At 38.7% G+C, this 20,652-nt stretch overlaps 1 protein-coding gene across 2 annotated transcripts in view; it reads right to left on the reverse strand.

Annotated features, from left to right (window-relative positions):
• Nucleotides 1–20,652, reverse strand: part of LNPEP (leucyl and cystinyl aminopeptidase) — a 66,234-nt gene that overhangs the window by 17,914 nt on the left and 27,668 nt on the right. For both annotated transcript variants that reach the window (XM_067316660.1, XM_067316662.1), the window contains 8 exons: nt 18,278–18,416; nt 12,546–12,677; nt 9,931–10,051; nt 9,090–9,244; nt 8,630–8,743; nt 6,349–6,480; nt 3,382–3,513; nt 604–764 (listed from right to left, as the gene is read on the reverse strand). In XM_067316660.1, coding sequence (XP_067172761.1) covers nt 604–764; nt 3,382–3,513; nt 6,349–6,480; nt 8,630–8,743; nt 9,090–9,244; nt 9,931–10,051; nt 12,546–12,677; nt 18,278–18,416 — 1,086 coding nt within the window. The remainder of the gene's footprint in view (nt 1–603; nt 765–3,381; nt 3,514–6,348; nt 6,481–8,629; nt 8,744–9,089; nt 9,245–9,930; nt 10,052–12,545; nt 12,678–18,277; nt 18,417–20,652) is intronic.

The raw sequence follows: 20,652 nt of genomic DNA on the forward strand, positions 1-20,652 counted from the left end.
TTACCCCTCATATATTTAGCTATTACCATGCATGAGTGCTATTTTAAAAACGTTAAACCAAGAAAGCTTTGATTCTGCCTTCTATACTCTCATCCAGCAATGCCCAAAGTGCACACTTAATATTGATAGAAATAAGCAGAGGCTCTAAAACAGGTCATATGCTATTTTTTTCTTCATAGTATTTCCCATTGCAACTGTGACTTCTTCAACCCACCCTCCTTTCAGTTTCGCATTAACCACACAAAACTTCCAGAAATTAAAAGAAAAAGCTTTACCTGAGATTCGCCTTTTGATATTAAGAAAGCAGAACAATTCATTCTACTAGTTACTGCAACTCATCACATCAAATTTAAAAGCTTCAGGAAAGTATGTAAATAAATTCAATTTATGAGGCAAGCCCACCGAGTTTTACCAATTGCCCAGGTGGAAAGGATCATCAGTTATTTTTCAAGGCAGATATTAGATGTTTGTATTCCTGTGCTACATTCTCTTTATTACTGCCTACCTTCAGAGAAAATACTAGATCCCCTGAACACAAATGAGAAAGATACACAAATCTGCAGATAGATTTTAATGGATAGGAAGTAATAAGAAGGTAATAACCTTGCATCTGATGTCCAATTTTCTGGCTCCACACGATACAAAAATTTCTCCTGTTGTACTGAGATGTTCTTTCCTTGTCGAACAACAGTCACTAAAGGAAATCCTTTATGCAGAATCCATGTTTTCATTAACTTTTTTACATCTAGTGTCCCATTGGTAATCTAGATAGTAAAAATAAATAAAATTAAATTAAAAAAGAAATAAAAATCACTCTCCATAACAAGGTGGTGGCAAATGAAGAATAACCATTTTTAAATCTCCCTTCTTAGCTTGTCAGGTAAGTAGTAGAAGGATTCAGCACCTGTAGAGAGTCACTTTGACACTGAGCCTGTAAATTTGGTTATTTTCTTAAGTAGAAGGAATCCCAGCCAAGCAGTGGAAAGAAAAATATGGAAACATCAGTTATGTAAAACTGGTATGTTGCAAAAATAGAGCAGAGAACATTACAGAAGAGAAAGTCATGTTAAGTGCACATTCTCTCCCCTCCACCCAGGCCCTTTTCTCTTTCTTTGTTGGTATTACCTGGGTGTTTCAGGTTAGAGAATATTTATTATATTATGAATGTTAGAAATTGAATTGAAATGAAGAAGTTTTACAAAGAGCTAAACTTCTTTGTATTAAATACTCTCTCATATTGGGTTTTTTTTCATCCCACTTACCAGCCTTTATATAGCTTAACCCCCAACCTCCCTCTAATCCTTTCGTAACCATGTGTACAACCGCATCCACACTGATAGGCATGTACTTTATAATGTCTATACATCACTGCCACTTTACTAACAGAGATGACCATCTGACCTTCAAAAGGCAGGATGTCCTTTTACTTACAAAACATGCATTTTAGGTGGACTTAACAGGAACATAAGGAAATTAACACATCATTATTCAAGTTACATACACTTTTGTACCAACCCACCCCATGTCCTTCTCTAGTTGCTCTCGTCAGCATCTCGTGGCCCAGTGAATTGAATTCAAGTTCCCTGTCCAAGCCTACAATAACATGTGTGGTTTACCTTCATGGTAAAGGACTACAGTATTTACATACAGAATGACATGCACACACACAAAGTGCACACACACAAAGTGCACACACACAAAGTGCACACACACAAAGTGCACACACACAAAGTGCACACACACAAAGTGCACACACACAACCTTAAATAGGGTTTTCAATTCCAGGGAAGCAATTCTCTTTAAAAGTTTAGAAGTTATAGAAATCTGAAAGCTGCAGGTTTTCGGAATCTGGCTAAATCCTCTTCCTCTGACCACCTCCGATATACTGCACTGGGTCACCGAAATGAGACTCTTGTTATCAAAGGCAACTACATTATGTAACCCCTTTATAAATTGCCCAAGATATACCGAACAGTTTAACTCCTCTCACTTTCCTTTATCATTACCTTTTTCTTTCCTTCCCAGTATATTTTGAAACCACCAGGAACACTATAAGGTCAATGCCAATCAGCCAAGAAATAAAAATAATACTAAAAGAAGATGAGAGGAATGTAAAGAGACCATAAAACTAATCAATTCCGATACCTGCATCTAGTCTACTTGTCTGTTTTACATCTCAGTCTTTCTGTGTTAAAATTTTGAGCCACAAAGACAGACAGAAAGATTTGTTTCTAATCTATATAGAGCCTAGCTCCACACGAGTAAACTTGGAGTTAGTGCCACTGAAATCATTTCATTCAAAAACAGAAAGTTTTCCAAGTCAGCTAATCAAACTAATCCTATTAGAAATGACAGGCTTATATTTTTACCACAGCAATAATTGATTTTATTGACATATCTTAACACCAAAGCAGCTCCTGGCTTCAATGAAAGCAGGACAAAACACATGAGAATTATTTCACTCTCCTTCCTTCCAGATGAGGTGGACAGAAAGCTTATTTGCTGTGTTATAGATTTTTCTTTTAATGCTGCTGCAAGTTTCTCATCTCCCCTCCAATTATGACTTCTCCCAACTTCTCTGGGAGGTAAGACTTACGAAATGGATTATGGATTTTGCTCTACAGACAGCAAAATCTATGATCAAAGAAAAGGCTGTTTTTATTATTGAAATTTTCAAACACATTCAGTTTTGTCCTAAATAATATGAACAAAAGGAAGAAGACCCAGTCGAATTGTTGAGTATCATGTATTTTTACTATTACAATAAAGATGGAAAACAACCTAAAAGGAAACCAAATGTCTTAATCCATGATAATACTAATGATTTAATTGCTATAAGGGAGACTAGAACACACACTTTACTCCAACACAGCCTCTTGCCTTCCTTCCCATTTGAGAGCTGCTGGACTCAATAGTCCCTGACGGTCCATTTTCCTACAATTCCAACTCCACTCATTGAAACAGAGGCCATGGCTGAAACAAAGTTACACAAGTAGTGAGCATCCCAAGATGTAAATACTGTCTAAGGAATTTGGATTCAGCTTTCATATAGAAGCAAAGTTTGGTTCTGTGTTTAAGATGAGTAGTTTTATTCCAGTCCTAACACACTAACAACAGAACTCTAGAGGTGCTGACATGTGCCCACACGATAGATATGGTAGCGCATATCCACTTCCAAGAGGTTTTAGGATGCTACTGAATGGAATTCTAGAAGCTACAAGAATCTTCATATCTGTATGATGGAACTCAGAACTGGCACGAGCAAAAACACTGAAGTATCTATCTGCAGTGTGTTATCTTATTTTCTTTATGAACAAGGGAATAAATCAAAATCCACAACACATATGTAAAAAACAAGAGCAGTATATCAAAGATGGATACCTCATTCATGCTGTCCCACAAGTCATCACTCTTGGTGGATCCATAGCTGTGATTACGCAGATATACCTCAACGCCGGCTTGGAAAACATCCTTAGTGAGATAGTGCTTCAGCATCAACAGAAGTGAAGCCCCCTTGGGAAGAAAGGGAGGGGGGGGGAAGTAAATTAAAGGGAAGTTACAGAATTTGCTGAAGTATATACAAACTATGGCACTGTCACAGTACAAGAGTAACTCAGAAGTTGGTAGATTTTATCCCAAACAATACCATCTGAATAATTATCTTAACTGATAATTATCTTAATTATCATAATTATCTTAACTGCATAATTATCCAGTTGCTTTGGGAAAGATATTTTTGAATATCTCAAAAGCTCCAAACACAGCTATTAAAAAAAGCTAATAGTTTGGAATTTTTTTCTAATTAACATCATCTAAAATATATTGCTTTCTTACTGAAGTCTCTCTGCTGGCTGTCATATTTCATTAGCAATAATCATCTGTATGGTATGGAACTGCACTGTGAGACATGGTGTTTGATAGTTGTATGTTTTGCAACTAAATCAAAAAACTAAAACCATCGGCAGGGGGGAGATACATTAGTAAGCTGGAATTCAAAGAAGTACTGCATTTTGACAGTGTTTAAATACACGCATGTTTTATTGTGCAACCATATTAAGTAGCTAATTCTGCAAAATACTGAATGTTATCTTTAGTTCCAGTTTCAAAGTAGCCAGGAATGTGTAAACATAGTTGAAAGTCACTGTCCTTCTCCAGAAACACTCCTACAATCACAGTCATTAATCAATAAATTGCCTGAAGAATTGCACACTGTACAACTGAATGCAGATGAGCAGCCATAGTCTTCAAAAAGTTTAAAGGTATACTTTACATTTCTGATACTAAAACACGTTTTTGAGAAAGGATTAAGAAAACATTAAAGGCAAGATTTTCATGAGAGCATGTATGGTTTTCACAGATTCCAAATTAAAGTCTTGGAATTCAAGTAACATCTTGCATGCAACCGAAGTCCACCTAAACAATGTTAATCTCATCTACTCATGAAATGGTAGGAATACCCCTTACTACAAGCTTTAAGAATATGGACATTCTTTCCTTTCTTGCATGCATGCATATTTAAGCTACAGTTCTTTTTTCTGGTTTTCTCAGGAGTACTTACTGCCAAATGCTCCCAAACACTACTGTTATACCAGGTGGATTGCTGTTCCACCCTTGAGCGTTATTCGTAGTTTGCAAAACAACCAGGCTAAAATAATTTTGTATACCAATTTCTATTCCAGGGCAGTAAAGTGTAGAGACCACCTATTCATCTGTGTCACTTGGTGGTAGAGTAAAAACAAAGCAAACTGAAATTCGGTAACAGTCCCCATTAGCTGATTAGGGACTACGTTGCGAGTGTCTTCCCACTCAAATTGCCAAGAGCATTAGCTAAGATACAGGGCCAAGAGTTGCAGAATACAATGACGACATACATGAATGAAAAAACAACGCAACGAAAGCCTCTCAAACGAACAGAAGAGCAAAGAGAAACTCTTTTCTTACGGCGCAAGGTCAAAACTTCTTTGGTTAGCTCCTAAATTCAAAGATCTAGGTTGTTATGTCTCCATCCAGAAGGTGCACATAGATACCCTTATGAAAGATTTGGTAGCAGTAAACTAGTAGAAATGTCCTAATGTAATGTTTTACTAATCAACTCTGGCCCAATCACTTTTAGAATATTTCTATTGAAATTATATAGTTTTGATCAAAGAGTGACAAATTTATCTCTGAAGTTACATTGCTACAAGCACAATCATGCAAAGTTTGTACCTTCCAGAAGCCCCCCAAAAAGGGAACTAGTTGAGACCGCAACCACCACTTTGAAGCATGAAATAAGTCATGTCTTTTGACGTACAGCTTAGGGACTGAAAACGAATCCATTTCACAGCCAAGGTAAGCAGAAAAAAAAAAAAAAAAATCACACAGCTCTGTTCTTGTAGTTCAGAAAATAGAACAAGAGAAAAGTAGCATGCCACAACCATAAGGACTCCATTCAGCTTCTCAGACTACCGAGCAATGCCAGACAACATGTTGAACTGTTAAGTCTCGCAAGAAAAAGGGGAGGAGACAAACCAAAACAGCTGGGGGAGCTGCCTTGCACAGAGCAGAGGAAGATGCAGCATTAACTGTTTTCAAGGGAGCAGTTGCTGTCCCCAAGGTTTCTTATTAGATGACAATACAAACATATAAACAGCATGAAAAAAATGAGAGCTAACCCAGAAGAGAGAAAAGGCTTTCCTCCAATATTACCAAAAGCATAGGATACAGTATCTAAAGACTGAGACGATACAAGTAAAGATTTGGCAAATAGAAGTATTTGCACTCATCATGTTTTTCTGAGTAAGACACAGCGAAGCTTTAAAAAGAAACTTCATGCACAAACCTCACTACACACTGGAAATAGATATAATCAAGTTGCAGAAAACCACGTATGCTGTCAAATTGTGAAATTCCAGATGCAAATTTCCACCTCAGGAAGTCTCAAGAATATTTATTTTTAAAAGCAGGGACTATAAAGAGGAAAGATTGTTTTGATATGTGACTTTTTGTTACTCTTTTCTTAAGCACCTGTTAGAGTCTGCTATCAAAGACAGAATATATGGCTAGTTGGACATTTTGTTTTGCCCACTGTGTCCCTTTTTGTGTTTTCAGGAGTACTTTATTTTTGTGCTGAGGCATGCACCAAGCAGAAAAATATTATATAAGGACACAGATACATACATATAATCTTCTCCTAATGAAAAATTATGTAGCTGCTCAGAACCATTATTGAAATATCCTTGGGAATGAGACTGTTTGTGCTACGTGTAAAATACCCCCAAATGACTGTCAGTATATGCCTACTTACTCACAATCCCACATCCATGTTTACTATGGCTAATCACTTTCCAAATATTTTTTTGAAGTTACCTTTATATAAGAAAGTGCGTCAAACATTTCTTCAATCTGTTGTGAAGACTGAACAGCCGAAGAGATTGGATGTGAAGAGTTCAAGGAATCCTTCATCATAGCCTTGAAAATTAGATTTAGGAAATCTTCATCCTAGAAGTGAAACATTTACAAGTATCTGAGAAGCTAGAACATACATGGCAAGAAGAACAATAAAACCTGTCTTTGTCCTCCTCTTCCACTAATCTGATACAGCAGTCTGCTCATCTGTCATTCTCTTAGGAAAGCCGTGCTAACCATCCTGCCAATGAAGGCAGCAAAAGTATTGTCAGGGTACCACTTGCGAAATCTACTCTCGCCCTGCCAGATTTTAGCAGTGGTATCTCAATCTTGAGTTTGCACTGTAACCCAGATCCTTAAGCTCTTGTCTCAGCTAAAAATATCTTCAGCATTAGAGAAAATACATTTAGCTAATAAAAAAGCAATCTGCCAAATTTCAGATTTGGCACAAAATGTTTTCAGTTCATTTATGGGAGACAAGGATTATAAAGCATACTAAAGTAGTCATTCTTTTAATGCTAAAAAGTGAAGCCTGCAGTGAAATTATTGACTATATAATGATATTTGTGTGAATGTAAACACTGTCTTATCTAATGATCCTAGTACCAAAGTTTCTTCTGTCTTTCCTTCTAGGATGAAGACATTTGAAGTTAATATGTTGTACATTTCATCAAGAATTGAGCGCATACTTCTCTGTACAGTTTCTGCAAAGTAGGAATGGATCTTACCATCTTACAGGAACCCCCAGGCCCTCCACCCCGCCTCCCAAAAACACCACACACCAGCATAAGACAATCAAGATGCTCTTTTAAAAGGTTAACATTTTAAAGCTATTTTCTTTGAATGCAGAAGTTCTGAGTGAATTTTTACTTTTAATAAAACACTATTTGGCACCACCATGTGGTGAAATTAGATGTAGGTGAAGGCAGCTGTCAGGCAGTTCAGAATGAAGCACACACACACTGTATGACAAATGCGTGCTTCTTAAATAGCAGACTAATTGTGTGTCCTCCCCTCACTATGTATGTGCGCAACAAGAAGAACAGCTACATAACCACACTTTCAGGCAGGCACGAACACAATAACAAACAGGCCAAATGAACAAGCTTTTGGAACACCCAGCTCTGAGAAAGAAATTTACAGATCCAAGTTACCAGCCCAGGTTCCTTATGCAATAACTAGGGGGAATTAAGAGCCTCGATGCTGAAAAGCTCTTAACAAGCAGCCAGGATGCTCAGAAGGGTCCAATCCAGCATGCAGGAAACAGGCTGTACCACCCAGGCTTTTTATCTAGTGACTCTCTAATGCAAACTGCATAAGCAGTCCTGGAAGCAGAATCTAGAACTGTCCTATCCTAGAGAATTATCTTTATACCAGGAGGCAAATTCAGTCTGTGCGCTGCCCTCTCCCTTTAGTCCCACCAGTATTCCTTTCTCTGCCTTTATTCAATGATTGAGTTGCTTTACCACCCACAGTAGTGGATATCCTCTCCCTGGTGGTGAAAGATTATGTTTGAAGCCCTCATGTTATCCAGAGCCTGAGAAGTTAGGTCACTCAGTTCCTGAGTAAGTTTTTAAATCACCATTAGGTTATTATATCAAAAAGCTTCCTTTTCCTTCCACCACATTTATAAAGAGAAGCGCTTGTGGCATTAGTACTTTGTACTATTAGTGTAATCCAAAGCTATCAGAAACCATGGGTGGGACCATAACACATTATTAGATCAGGTCCCCCAATCTCTGAATCCCAAACTGGTTTAGACACAAGCAAGTACCAAGATGATGACAAGACAGGAATGACTCCAGGAATATTTGGTAATCTCTGGTGCTGCCTAAGTCTACCAGGAAAAGTGAAAACTGACAAACTTGGTCAACAACATGCTTGGGCTTTCTGTACATAGATTAAGTTATAATTTGGTACACAGACACAGCTTTTAATGACCATTATTTTGCAAAGACTATTTTAGCTACGTAACAAAGAAAGATGGCACGCAGATTACTTCTGCATATTTCTAGTTACCTCTTCACTAGAAGTATTAGAGAAAAACTAAAATTCAAAAAAAAAAAAAAAAGACACTATTACCTCCAGCATTATCAAAGTGCAAAAGCAGAAGAAATATAGCATAATTTAAATGGTGCACAAAGTAAATTTCAGTGTGAGTTCATAAATATCAGTCCTTTGTGGTCAGTATTAAAAAACAGATCTTAGCGAAGATACAAGTCTAGTTATATGAAGTACTTACTGAATGTAATTCCGGAAAAATCTCCTCCATGGCAAAGTACTCCATGAAAGTGGCAAATCCCTCATTTAGCCAAAGATCGTTCCACCACTCCATAGTTACTAGATTGCCGAACCACTGTGACAGACCAAAAACACAATCCTTTTTCTCCATAAATAGGATACATTCTCACTAAAATCGATGAAGTAACAAAATGAGTACAGTGACACTCCATTCATCCCCAGCTTTATAAAGGATCTTGTGCCAAAAAAGAGTTCAGTCAAAACCACAGCAATGCTTTTGTATGAACACCTCAGTATGTAGATTGTAAGAGAGTTGCACTCTGCCTTTTGTACTGGAGATCATGCAGCATTCTGAACAGATATAACATGCACCATAGTCACAGCGAGGGCAGGAAGGGAATTAAAATGCAAAATGACTCCATTTTTTTAAAAAGCATTCAAATGATCCAATGATCCAATACCTGATGGGCCAGCTCATGAGCTATCACTGCAGTTATTAGCTTTTTATCCCTTACTGAAGAGGTTTTGTTGTCATACAAGAGAGTTGTTTCTCGGAAGGTGATCAAGCCCCAGTTTTCCATAGCACCTGACTGAAAATCAGGAATAGCTACCAGATCTGGAAAAGATTTGAAAGAGGCTATGATTATTGTTGAAAATTGTTAATTAAAGCAATTTGGTATTTCAAGTCTACCTATTGCCCTAAAAACCTCATTATTTAAATCCTGTGGCTCATTTTCAAACACAGAAGTTGCCCTGTAGATTTATAGCCATGTTTCTCTAGCAATACTCTACAACAAACAACTTCAAAGCACTACGCAAACCCTGTTCAAAGATCCTGCATGGACACAAGTAACCAGGAATTGCTGCTGCTACTACTGAAGGCAGTGGTCTCAGAATAATGCATTTAAGAACTCTCGCAGTCAGACACGCAGAAAAGTCAGGTTGCAGATAACAGACAGGTGCGCATGCCTCACATACTGGGAGTTTTGTAGCTCCTTATCCAAGCACATCACATTTAAAAGGACACTGAACTCTTCCTTTGATGTCACAGAAAAGTCTAAACAATCTGAAGTCAAAAAGCTCACAATTTTCCAGCTTGGGAACCACTTAACACTCCTGCTCAGTCATACGTTTTGTCAATTTTTAAAATAATTTTTGGGGACCCTTATTTCAGAGATGTTTTATGCTTTCTATCTTTTTAGCACACCTTAAAAAAAGGAAAATTTCCCTGTATTTGTCAGAGTTGATTACGGTTTCCTTTTTTAAAAAACAACAAAAAAGGAAAGTTCAGAAAGGCCTTACCTAATTTTTCAAGAGGATAATTTATTAAAAAGTACTTTTGATAAAATTCCAGAAGCTTCACTGCTGTGTTTAGAGCATATCCAACTTGGTTTAGATGCTGTGGTATGGCATAGATGGATACCTAGTCCAAACAGAAAAGAAAATATTTCAAAATGTACAGCCACAAAAGCTCTAGAAGTAAAAGAGAAGCAGGCAGAACTCCCCGCAATAGACAGGACCAAGTTCTGGGCCACACTTTTGGGACACACCTAAGTTACAAACACTGATTATCTGGTTGTCTTTGAAGGGTTTTGCTACATACAGAACATACAGACTATCCAATTAACAGAAGTGTAGCCAAGGACAGTGCAAGGTTATCGGCTGTTTTATGACACCTTTAGGAGAGTCTTCAAGAAAGGTTTGCACAAGCAGAAATTCATCTATTTCCCCTTCCACGCCCCATGAGCTAACAACTGATCCTCCCTGCAAACCTTGACTCATTTGTATTTTTCAGCTATCACTATGACCACACTAATACCATCTGCAAGAAAATCACTCAAGAACTAATGATTTGCACCAAGTTCATCCATTCCCCTAAGGTAGGGGCTACATTGGATTCAGTGTAAGAAGCTTTCATAAAAATTGAGAATTCAAGGTTTCCCTCCATTCATGCCAAGGTAGCTACACCAATTAAGAACTTTGATTAGGTTACAAGATCCCTGTTCATCCAGATTTAGGATGTCTTTTCATACACAAAAAATGTTGAGACTAATTTTTCTGTTCCCCTTTATATTTTCAGCTCTAACACACACACACACACACACACACAAATCAACAAAACCACTAACAAAAAACCCTTCATTTGGCCCCTCTTGCTAGGCTATGAATCAGGGAACAAACAACATTTCAGATAGACGGATAGGGTGCCCTTTTAACTTTTGAGCAGATCAGAACCAAGCACATACCACTAGAGATTTAATCTAGTGTTGCTGAAAGTACAAAACCTTATCAGCTGCAAATTTTAAGTTCAAAACAAAAAAACACCATCTGGGATCTTTTGGGGTCTGGAAAAAAATTCATTACATTATGAACACAAAGCAACTTTACACACTCCAAGTTTGAGCTTGTCATTATAACATCCATGACAATAAGCTTATTTTATGTGAGCTGGTTAGTTCAGATTCTTTGGCTCTACAGGCCACAAATTGCTGGAAGTTCAGACCACATCTCCAGAAAAACATCATTATATGCCTGCCCTCTTCTTATAGTCTCCCAGGCCTACTACCCACTGTTGGCAGCAGAACATCCCACAACCTAGACTTTGGCCTGACTTGCTATGAACATTCTTGCGCTTTCTCTCCTTAAGCTGATAAGCGCTCCTATACATTGGCAGATCCCTTATGCCTGGGTGCCGTGTAAGCTCTGCCGGACTTCTCTAGCTTGGTTAAGTCTAGAGGGCTCAGAAACCCACGTGATTCTCCTAGTCTTTTATTGCTTCTAGTGGTCAGAATGAAGGGAGGAGCATACGCAAGAACCACCTTCCCTCAGTCAGAATACATCATTCAGTCTTCCTCTCCCCTCTTACAAGCTTTGCTCTGCCATAAAATACTTCTAAAATACTGACATGAAAATGCTAACAATCCATGCAAGTTAAACTCACTATTAGGAACACAGAAGAGCATACCACAAAGACAGTCATTTCAGGCTCTCTGCAAACATGAAACTTTTAGTACACTTGTTAATATTCTCCCTGGTAAAGGACAGACTAAATGCTTTTGCCAGAAAAGAAAAGAATTTAATTAAAGAGCTGAATAGCAGTCACAAGGGAGGGTATGTGGGGGGTGGGGGGTGGGGGGGGGAATGCAGTTCTTCAAGCTAGACTAAATAAATTCCATCTTACTAAGCTATAACTAGAATTACTTGTCTAAGTCAGAAGGAAAGTGTATTGATACAAACCCAGTATCTTTACCTCTGTATGTTAGATTAAAGAGATTTAGACAGACCATGATATTACTTTGCTAGCCTAGAAGATAACAATGCTCAGTACTGCTTTTGAAAAGAGCTTCCTCTTCATCTGAGTCTCTCTTAGTGCTAACCCTACTGGCTTTTTCTAGGCAGGTGCTGACACTTCCCACATATCACCACAAAGGGGCAGTTCCTGCTACAGCCATGAAAATCACTGCTCACGCGAAACTCTTGCACCTCTTATAAGATTAAGGAGGATCTCTCAGTATTACCATATTATTTATTTATTTACTGTAATTGCATCCATTGCAGGAACTGCTCACTGACCCTGCAGACCAAATCCCTGTAAAGGGCGAAGATGAAACTAGAACAATTGTTAGATCTCAGAACTTTGGTGGGGGCAGGAACATAAAACAAAACACAAAATAATTAAACCATTGTATTCAAGTGACTAAATACAGACTTAAAGTTGGTCTGAATTTGTTCTACTGCAGAACATTTCGGGGGATGGGGGGTGCTAGATGTAGCTAACAGGCTTCTGAGGATCAAGAGGAGCATATTTGCAGCACTGCTGGAACACATGGTAAGAAGGATTTTATGACATAAATGGCATGTAGGCTTTCAGGGGCAGGCTTTTTTTTGAGAGGGAACTTTGAGGGGAACAAACATACCAGAGTCCCATTACTTTCCCTGCTGATGTTTTTCAAGTCTGCGACAATGAAGGCTACCAAGTAGGTGCTCATCTTCAAACTCCCAAAAAACTCATCTTGAACAATTCCATTTGTCACAGGAGTAGTGGCTTTCTGCAGGTAAAAGGAAAATATTGTTACTATTGCAGGCAACAGAAAACTAAGACATGCAAGCAGTCAGTGGTAAGTTACAGAATTACTTCACAAGTGGCTAGCAACAGCTTATAACCAAAAAGTAAAGATGTTCTGGAAGTTTGCTTATGATTCAACAGGATAGACAAGACCCACAACCCACATCTAAATTACTCATAGTTTAATAACTTGAGGAGACCTAGAACATTTAAGCCTACTTACCCCAAACGTACTTGTCAAGCCTTTATTATGCAGTATTACTAGACGACTGCATTGCTGCAGAGGAAACACTGCATCTCTTTTAGTTCACACTTAAAGCCCCCAATATAAAAGCCCCCACATGCTTTCTGGAACTTCATAAATGAATCATTTGTTCCCAGAAAGCAGTTCTACTCAAATAAAAATGCATGAATAAAAAAATAAAAAAGTTATTTTTAGACAAGATCATTTTAGATCAAAAATGATCAACATTCAACTGCTGTGAAACATTCAGCTGCCACACTGAAAGAGGAATAGATTTTTAGGCCTGAACAGACCAGTATAATCACCTAGCCTGATCTCTGTATATGAGCCTAATATCACCCTTTCTTTGTACATGCACTGAATTTCATTCTTGAACTCCTTCAGCAAATCTGTAACTGATGTCTTTACTACAGCTTCTCCTTCATAAAAGAGAGAGAATCTACCTACTGTGGCTGTAGATAAATGGTTTCCAAAGTCAGTTATTCTCATTAACAAATAATAATAAAAACCTCCAAAACTCAAATTCAAGAACACACACAACTTACTTCTAGCCTGAATTTGACTCAGCCTCTATATTCTGCCATACTAGCTGTGTACATGCTAGTTGAAGACCTGCTTCTGAGATCTCCTGCCCATGTAGGTATTTATAGACTACAATGAAGTTCACCCTTTAACCTTCTCATGGATAAACTAAAAGGCCTGATCTTCTTAAGTCTCTAATCCAGCATAGCGTTCCCAAGACCTGCAGCTATTACAGGAGAACTTGTACTCTTTCCCCCCCCTCCCCCCACAGAGCTGTAAATATTTATTTTTAGAAGTGGGCCTATCCTAGTAATGATCTCAGCAATGTTATACTTCAGCACAATATGATCCTCTCATTCACATCTGATATTTCTTTCTTCATGCATCCAAGAATCAACTCACTCCTGTTTAGAGCTACAGTATTGCACTGGAAGACCATGCTACCTAACAGAACACTCAATCCAGGCTAAGCCTAAAATGTAAGAATTCAGCAAGTGCAAGAGCACTTGCAGGTTCAGGGACAAACATGAAATTAATCATAAAAACACGCCAAGAAAAATAAATTTTGTATATAAAGTATTAGTACTGTTACAAGAGAACTCACTGATACAAGGAATGTCATTGAGGAAGCATACTTTTACAGACACCCTTGTAAATACTCTACAGTTTTTAATCCAATTTTTTTTTTATTTTGTACAGTCACAAAAATAAAGATTTTTTTGTAATTCACAAGCAAGGGAAAGCCAGTTTTCTTGAAAAATTGCAGAACACCAAAGGCACCACTTCTGAACCCATTAACAGACTCCATGTTTGGAAGTCATGAGTCAGTTCAGCAAAAAGGAGGAATAACACAGTATCAAATAATAAGGAGCTGAGGGGAGGGAAACAACAAAAATAACAAAATTGCTTGGCGCATAAACACAGATAAGTGCAAGGTAATTGTTTTCAATTTGCTGTTTGCACATTAGCAAAATCATTAATTCACTTGTTCAGTATGTTCTTATTACTTCTTAAATTTTAATTAAACCTGACTTGTTCCTTTGAATTGAGAACTAGCGTTTGATACTCAGCACTAAGTATACAGTTTCACTCCTGTTAACATCTTCTTTGATTTCTTCTTTGTTCCACAGCTGGAAGCTTTTCAAATCTTTATTAATCACGCAGATAAGGGAACAATCAAATTTAAAACAGAGATGGGGGGGGCAGGAAAAGAGCAGATGATAATTTTTAATGTGCTTTTAAACATATCATAAAATTCTCAATAGATGCTGCAAACAAAAAATGGTCAAACAGGACATCAGGAGAAAGGTCAGATAGCAGGAGTAAATGCAACAAGACAGAGAATGCAAGCAAGGGAGGTGACAACCACTTGATGGAAAAGACTAACAAAACAGGAAGGTAGGAGGGATCTCAGTTTGAAGGAAGCACGGCAGTTTCTGCCTATAGCACATGTAGGTAGCTGAGCAGAAGAGATGTAGTATGCAAGGCAGAAGAGGAAGAAGATTTGTAGCTAACGTAAATGGTACAACAAACAGTGGCAGGAATGAAAAAGCCAAAAAGAGAGGCGTAAGAGGCATCATGTCATCTCAAAAGGAATTTATGATGCAAGAGCATCATAAACCATTTGAAGAATGATTCATTGTATGGCACCATGCTGGAACCAAGGGAAGTAACAGTTTTTCTTTCCAGTCCAGGAACAGTAAGTTATATAGCTAAAGTGGCCAATAGGGAAAATTCATAATATCAATGTTTAAAATGATAAAAAGGCACAAATACATCCCATTTTTCACTACAAGGAGAACGGTTACAAGGTCACATTTCCCAAATTTCCATTTTCAGATTGCTTTCCATCTCCTTGAAAACAATATTGCAAGAGCTATGCAAGGAATGCTATTCTGCAGCAAGAAAAGCTAGAAACTTGCATATAAACGGAGTCCTGAGGTGAGGAAGAGCAGAGAGATGCATTAATGATCTTATAGCAAAGGCAGCTCTTCAACAGATTTTCTCCATGTGGATGACACCTTGCGGCGTGCACATATGTCAAGTATAAAACATTAGTACCCTCTGACAGCACCAACAGAGCTGCCAGCTGCTCTGCAACAGCCTTCCCAGCTGAGCAGGGACAGATAGGGTGGGGAGCAGCTCTCTCCTCAGCACAGAGCCCCACAGATGCGTGCTTTGTGTGACCGGGAACGCAAGGCAGCGGTTACGGGAGGATGCAAGAGTAAGGCAAATAACAGTCTGTCTTTCACAGAGTTAGTTGACATGTCCCTGCGCTGCGGGAGCCAGCTAGTTCCAGATTAATCACAGGATGAATCTCAGACAACTAGACAAGAAATTCACTAAAAAAAGAAATACAGAGCTGCCCTTTCAGGCATGTTTGTTGAACCAGTCACTGAATTCAAGCCACAATTCTTGGCAACACAGAGCTTCAGCTCCAAGTGGCTTCTCTGCAGACTGTCTTGGGAAGGCTGAAACAGCTGCTCATAGCTGCCGACACTCACCGTGCACTGCATCAGATGACCCACTTGCAAATTTACAGGAAGATACAACCTGAACTCTCACAGCCTTGCCTGATGCCACAAACAAATGCACTAGTTCCCTAGATGACTTCTTCCTGCCCACACAAAGTTACACAAACACCTTGCGCAAAAGATGTGAAATCTGAGTGAACTCAGGGGAGAAAATAGGGAAGCTGACGGAGCGACTAGATTAAATGACCAAACAAAGCATTTACCGAAGAAGGCAGGTTGAAGGGGATGTACCACCTCATACGGTGGCAGAAAGGCAAGGAAGTAGGTATGCCTGCTGCTATAGTGAGGGCCATTGCTTATTCTTCTGGACAAGGCTACTACCAACAACACTGGGCATTTACAGACACACTAAAAGACAGCGGGCAGGTAATGCCTCTTATTTCAAGCCTCTGAATAGGAATTAAGGATTCCTAAATAGGGGAAGTCTCCAGAAGGAAGCAAAGAGTCATAGTGAAGACGTGATTTAAAGGACAGCACAGTGGATTTTAAAGATAGGTAAAATGAAATAGTAGCACCTAACGACCCTGACAGACACCCTCTTTCCTAGAGCAGCAGTGGGATCTGGGAACAGAAGCTTGCAATAAATATCTTCTACTTAACTTTATGAAATTTTCCCTGCTTAGCAAAGACTCTTTAATTAACCCCAACCAATTTCCTTAGCTAGCCAACCGCAGCTGAAGCGGAACTGATGGTTGTTTTCCCCTCCACTCCATCTGCCAGTCATTCTCAGCCAAGCTGGCAGCCAAGGGGCTAGATGTTAAGGGTACATCAGATAATTCTGTCTGACCCAATAGGGACAAAAACTGTCACAGAGTATTCTTCCTTATAATCACGTCCATGAGCAAGAGAGCATACAGAAGATACAAAGATTACGGTAGCAGCAAACTATGGAGCGACTTTCTATGGAAGTTTATGCTGGTAGGGTGGTGCAGCAGAAGAGGAAAAAAGAATTATTTTTGGTGACAAACGTGTCTTTCAGAGGACCCATCATTTGTGGAAGGTGTGCTTAAGAAAGGGATAGACTTTTAGCAACTATTTGCAATTGGTTCAGCAATGTCTGCTTCACACATGCAGCAACGGTAAATCATTGTTTGCCTTCTACAGATGAAAAACTACAAAGTTGTTTTATGAAAGCTGCCTCAAGCCACTCATCCAACTCCCAGCAGAGGAAAGCGAGCTAGCGCCCTTCCTTGTTTACATAATACAGGAGAGTTGTCCAGCAAAGTCTGTATTGCAATTCTTTCAGTGAAGAAAAGAACAGCAAATAAAACACTTTCAGGGCTGGAAACCAGTGTTGCAATCCTGTAAAAGTAATGGTTGAGAATGACCACAAACCCATGAACTTACATATCCACCCACTATGAGCAAGAGATTATTTCACACGAGCACAGTTATTAGATTGACTTTCAAAAACAAGATAGCTACATCAGCACCTGAGCCTTAGACAACCTTCTGGAACCCTAATTGCACAGCATACATACATGTTCCACCAACACCAAGTGTGCAGTTTTTTCCATTACGGGTTAGATTAATACCAATATTAATGAGTTTCTATCAGGTGATAAATGCTGATATGTTTTTGATGATAGGGGACCTCATTCAGAGACAGAATAGGTAATGAGTTAGTCTTGCTAGACTGTCCAAACAAACTGGGTTTCTATAAAGGTATCTCCAAAGGCTTAATAGTCACCATAAAATGCAGACATGCTCTTACAAGATTTTGGCTGAAAGGGTCTAGCTGATGGGACTTCAGACCCCTCATTCAAATTTTGGGGTTGAGTCCCTATTCACACCCTATTTCCTTTTGCTGAGGCTTAAAAGCACATCCTTCCAGATCAGGCACCCCTTTCACAGATTGTTCCTAGGGTACACATACTATTGATAGATATATTCCAGTCTTGTGCACATGTGCAATATCAGCAGACACTGAAATCTCAAAACAGTATCATAAGTCGTTTAAGATTGATGCAGCCAACAACAAAAATACTTATAAACAGTGATACATTTATATGCAACAGGAATCCCTCCTGTAGCCATTCAACTGTGCCTACAATATCATCCCTACATTATGCAGTGTATTAAACAGTTGTTTCCTCTATAAAGCTACTTAGTTCAAGCCCTTGAGGAAGGGACAGTCATCTCTTTATAAAAAGTCATACAGTTTATAGCTTACCTGCTCAAGTCAACCCGCTGGACATCATCGCAACAAAAACATAATAAAAAGCACTTAAACAGATTACACAGAGGATAGCTCTACTAAAATTCCTCCACAAAAGTAAGTACCTTTGGCATATTTGACAGGGTGGAAAGTTGCTCATCTCTCTTGATCTTAATCAGAAAGGTAGCTTTAAATGAGGGTTCATCAAAGCATGGAAAAGCAGACCTTGCTGCCAGAGGCTCAAACTGAGTCGCTGCAAACCACCTAATGAAGAGAGCAAAGAAGAGCAAGTTAAAAATTATGAAAAGGAGAAATGTCAGTTCCTGTACAGTATAGAACAGTCATTTTTCTGCAAAAACTTGAGTCTGATATGGCAGAAGTTTTCCTATGGCAGATGATTGGGTTGGTCCAGTTAGACTGTTTCATTAGAATTATAAATAAAAGGTTTTTTAAAATCAATTGTTTATTTGAGGGTTCATCTGCTTGGCTGTTTTTTGCTTTCTTAGCTTATACCTGGAACACCACAATCACAAAACAGTCACCAAAATATAAGCCAATCAGCTGTAAGTCCCACAGTAAGAAGGGACAAAACACAGCAAACTGAAAAATTCATTTAGTAGACATGCCCACTAAATGAAAGTCTTGAAATCTCAGTGGCAGAGAAGACACAGGGAAACTTCTGCACCTAAACATTGAGCCTTCTTCTGCAGCTGCTCCCACAATTCATCTGACCATCTCCCTGCTCCCTTTGCTGGCTAGTAGATGGATGCTGTGCAAGTCCACACATTTGTCTGCCTTTGATCCAACAGCTAGTTTTATCAGAGGAGCACATCATTTGTCTCCCAGAGGTGCATGTTCCCTCCTCCTCTTGAGTATTTTGATATGAACTAGCTGCAGAAATTATGGCTTTTCCTAGAAGGCATCTTTGAGCTGAATTCTACAAGACAACCCTGGGAGGGCAACAAGAAGTTTGCCCATTCAAGTCTAAATAAGGGCTAAATAGCGGAGAGAATAGCAGTTCCAATTGCTGGGGTTTTTTAAAACCTACCGCTAAACTATCCACAAGTTGTTGTTGTTGTTTCCTCCCCACACAGCTTTTCTTTTTGCCCTGTGGAGAGCAAGAACTTTTTCCAGATTTTCACTCCAACACTTTTGGACCTACAGCTTTTCTGAGGAGTCATGTTCCTGCCTATGCCTAAGATTTGCCTCCATTTCTGCTTTCGACTTCTTACTCTTTTCTTCCCCTCTCACCAACAGTCTTGTAGTTGGTGTCGCAAGTTTCACATTTTTTTCTTTTAGCCTGAGTTTTTACAAAAGGGGAAAAAAGCAAGGAACCCTTTTGCATAAAAATATAAATAGGGCTCAACTTTGTGCCTTTTTTTTTTTTTTAAACACTTGCATCTGGCAATAGTGAGTCATCTTGAGACAGATTTTACTACTTTTGTTGCAATGCAAAAAAATCCTTCAAAAAGAAAAGAGAGACTAGTCTATAAGAAAATCTTTTTCAAGTTGCAATAGCAACTTGATAGCTCAAGTTTTACTTCAAAATGTAATAAAAACAGATGCCCTCGTAATAGACTGTATTTCTAAAATCACTGACATTAAGTATACAAAGTCCTGGGAAATAAAAAGGGGCAGGCAAGGCAACGAACATGCTGGTATAAGCAAAAAAATTATCTGAAGAGGATTTACTAAAAAAATACACAAGTTAAAGGGTGTACTACATCCTCTCCCTGAATAAAAGAAGTAGGTATTGCTGCACTGAAGGGGAACCAAACCACAAACACACACAGCCCCCACAGACAGATCATCTTTTATCTCTGCCCACACTTACACACCCTCTTTCTACTATAGTAAATACAAGGAAAAAAACTTAAAGCTTCAGCTACATTAGACTAGGAAGAAATATGGAAACTAAAACAAACAAACAAAAAAGATATTTAAAAATGCTTTAAGTGCTTTTTGCCTTCTGGACTCTTACTGCAAGAACTCTTACTCTCATTTGTCTTCATATTTCATGGTAATGCATGTCTTGTAATGTTTGTGATAAGCTACTTAGCTCCGAGGACAATTCATTTCATCTTGTGGTAATGTTCTTCTGATGCAATCTACCCCTTGTGATTCTTTATCATCAGAAGCATTCCCATGACAGCCAGACAACCTTTGGCATTTTCTTTATAATGCCAGAGTAACAAGGTTATCAATGATTTCCCAAATGACAAGCAATTATTCCCCATCATCAGGCATACACTAGAACATTTTACTGTACGCTCAGGAACAAATTTTTCATAAGAGGCTTATGGAAAGCATTTTCTTCCTGAATAGTCACCTGTGTTTGCACCTCAATAAGACAGATTCTTATTCATCAGTCAGACACAGGCAAACTGAACAGATCAGTAATCTTTCAACCCAGATTTCTTTCTTTAAATGCTTGATCCCTTGGGGGGGTGGGAGTGAGGGAAGCCCCCCAGACTACATCATGTAAGGACGAACACAAACA

The sequence above is a fragment of the Apteryx mantelli genome, chromosome Z, assembly GCF_036417845.1.
Source record: "Apteryx mantelli isolate bAptMan1 chromosome Z, bAptMan1.hap1, whole genome shotgun sequence".
NCBI classification, from domain to species: domain Eukaryota; kingdom Metazoa; phylum Chordata; class Aves; order Apterygiformes; family Apterygidae; genus Apteryx; species Apteryx mantelli.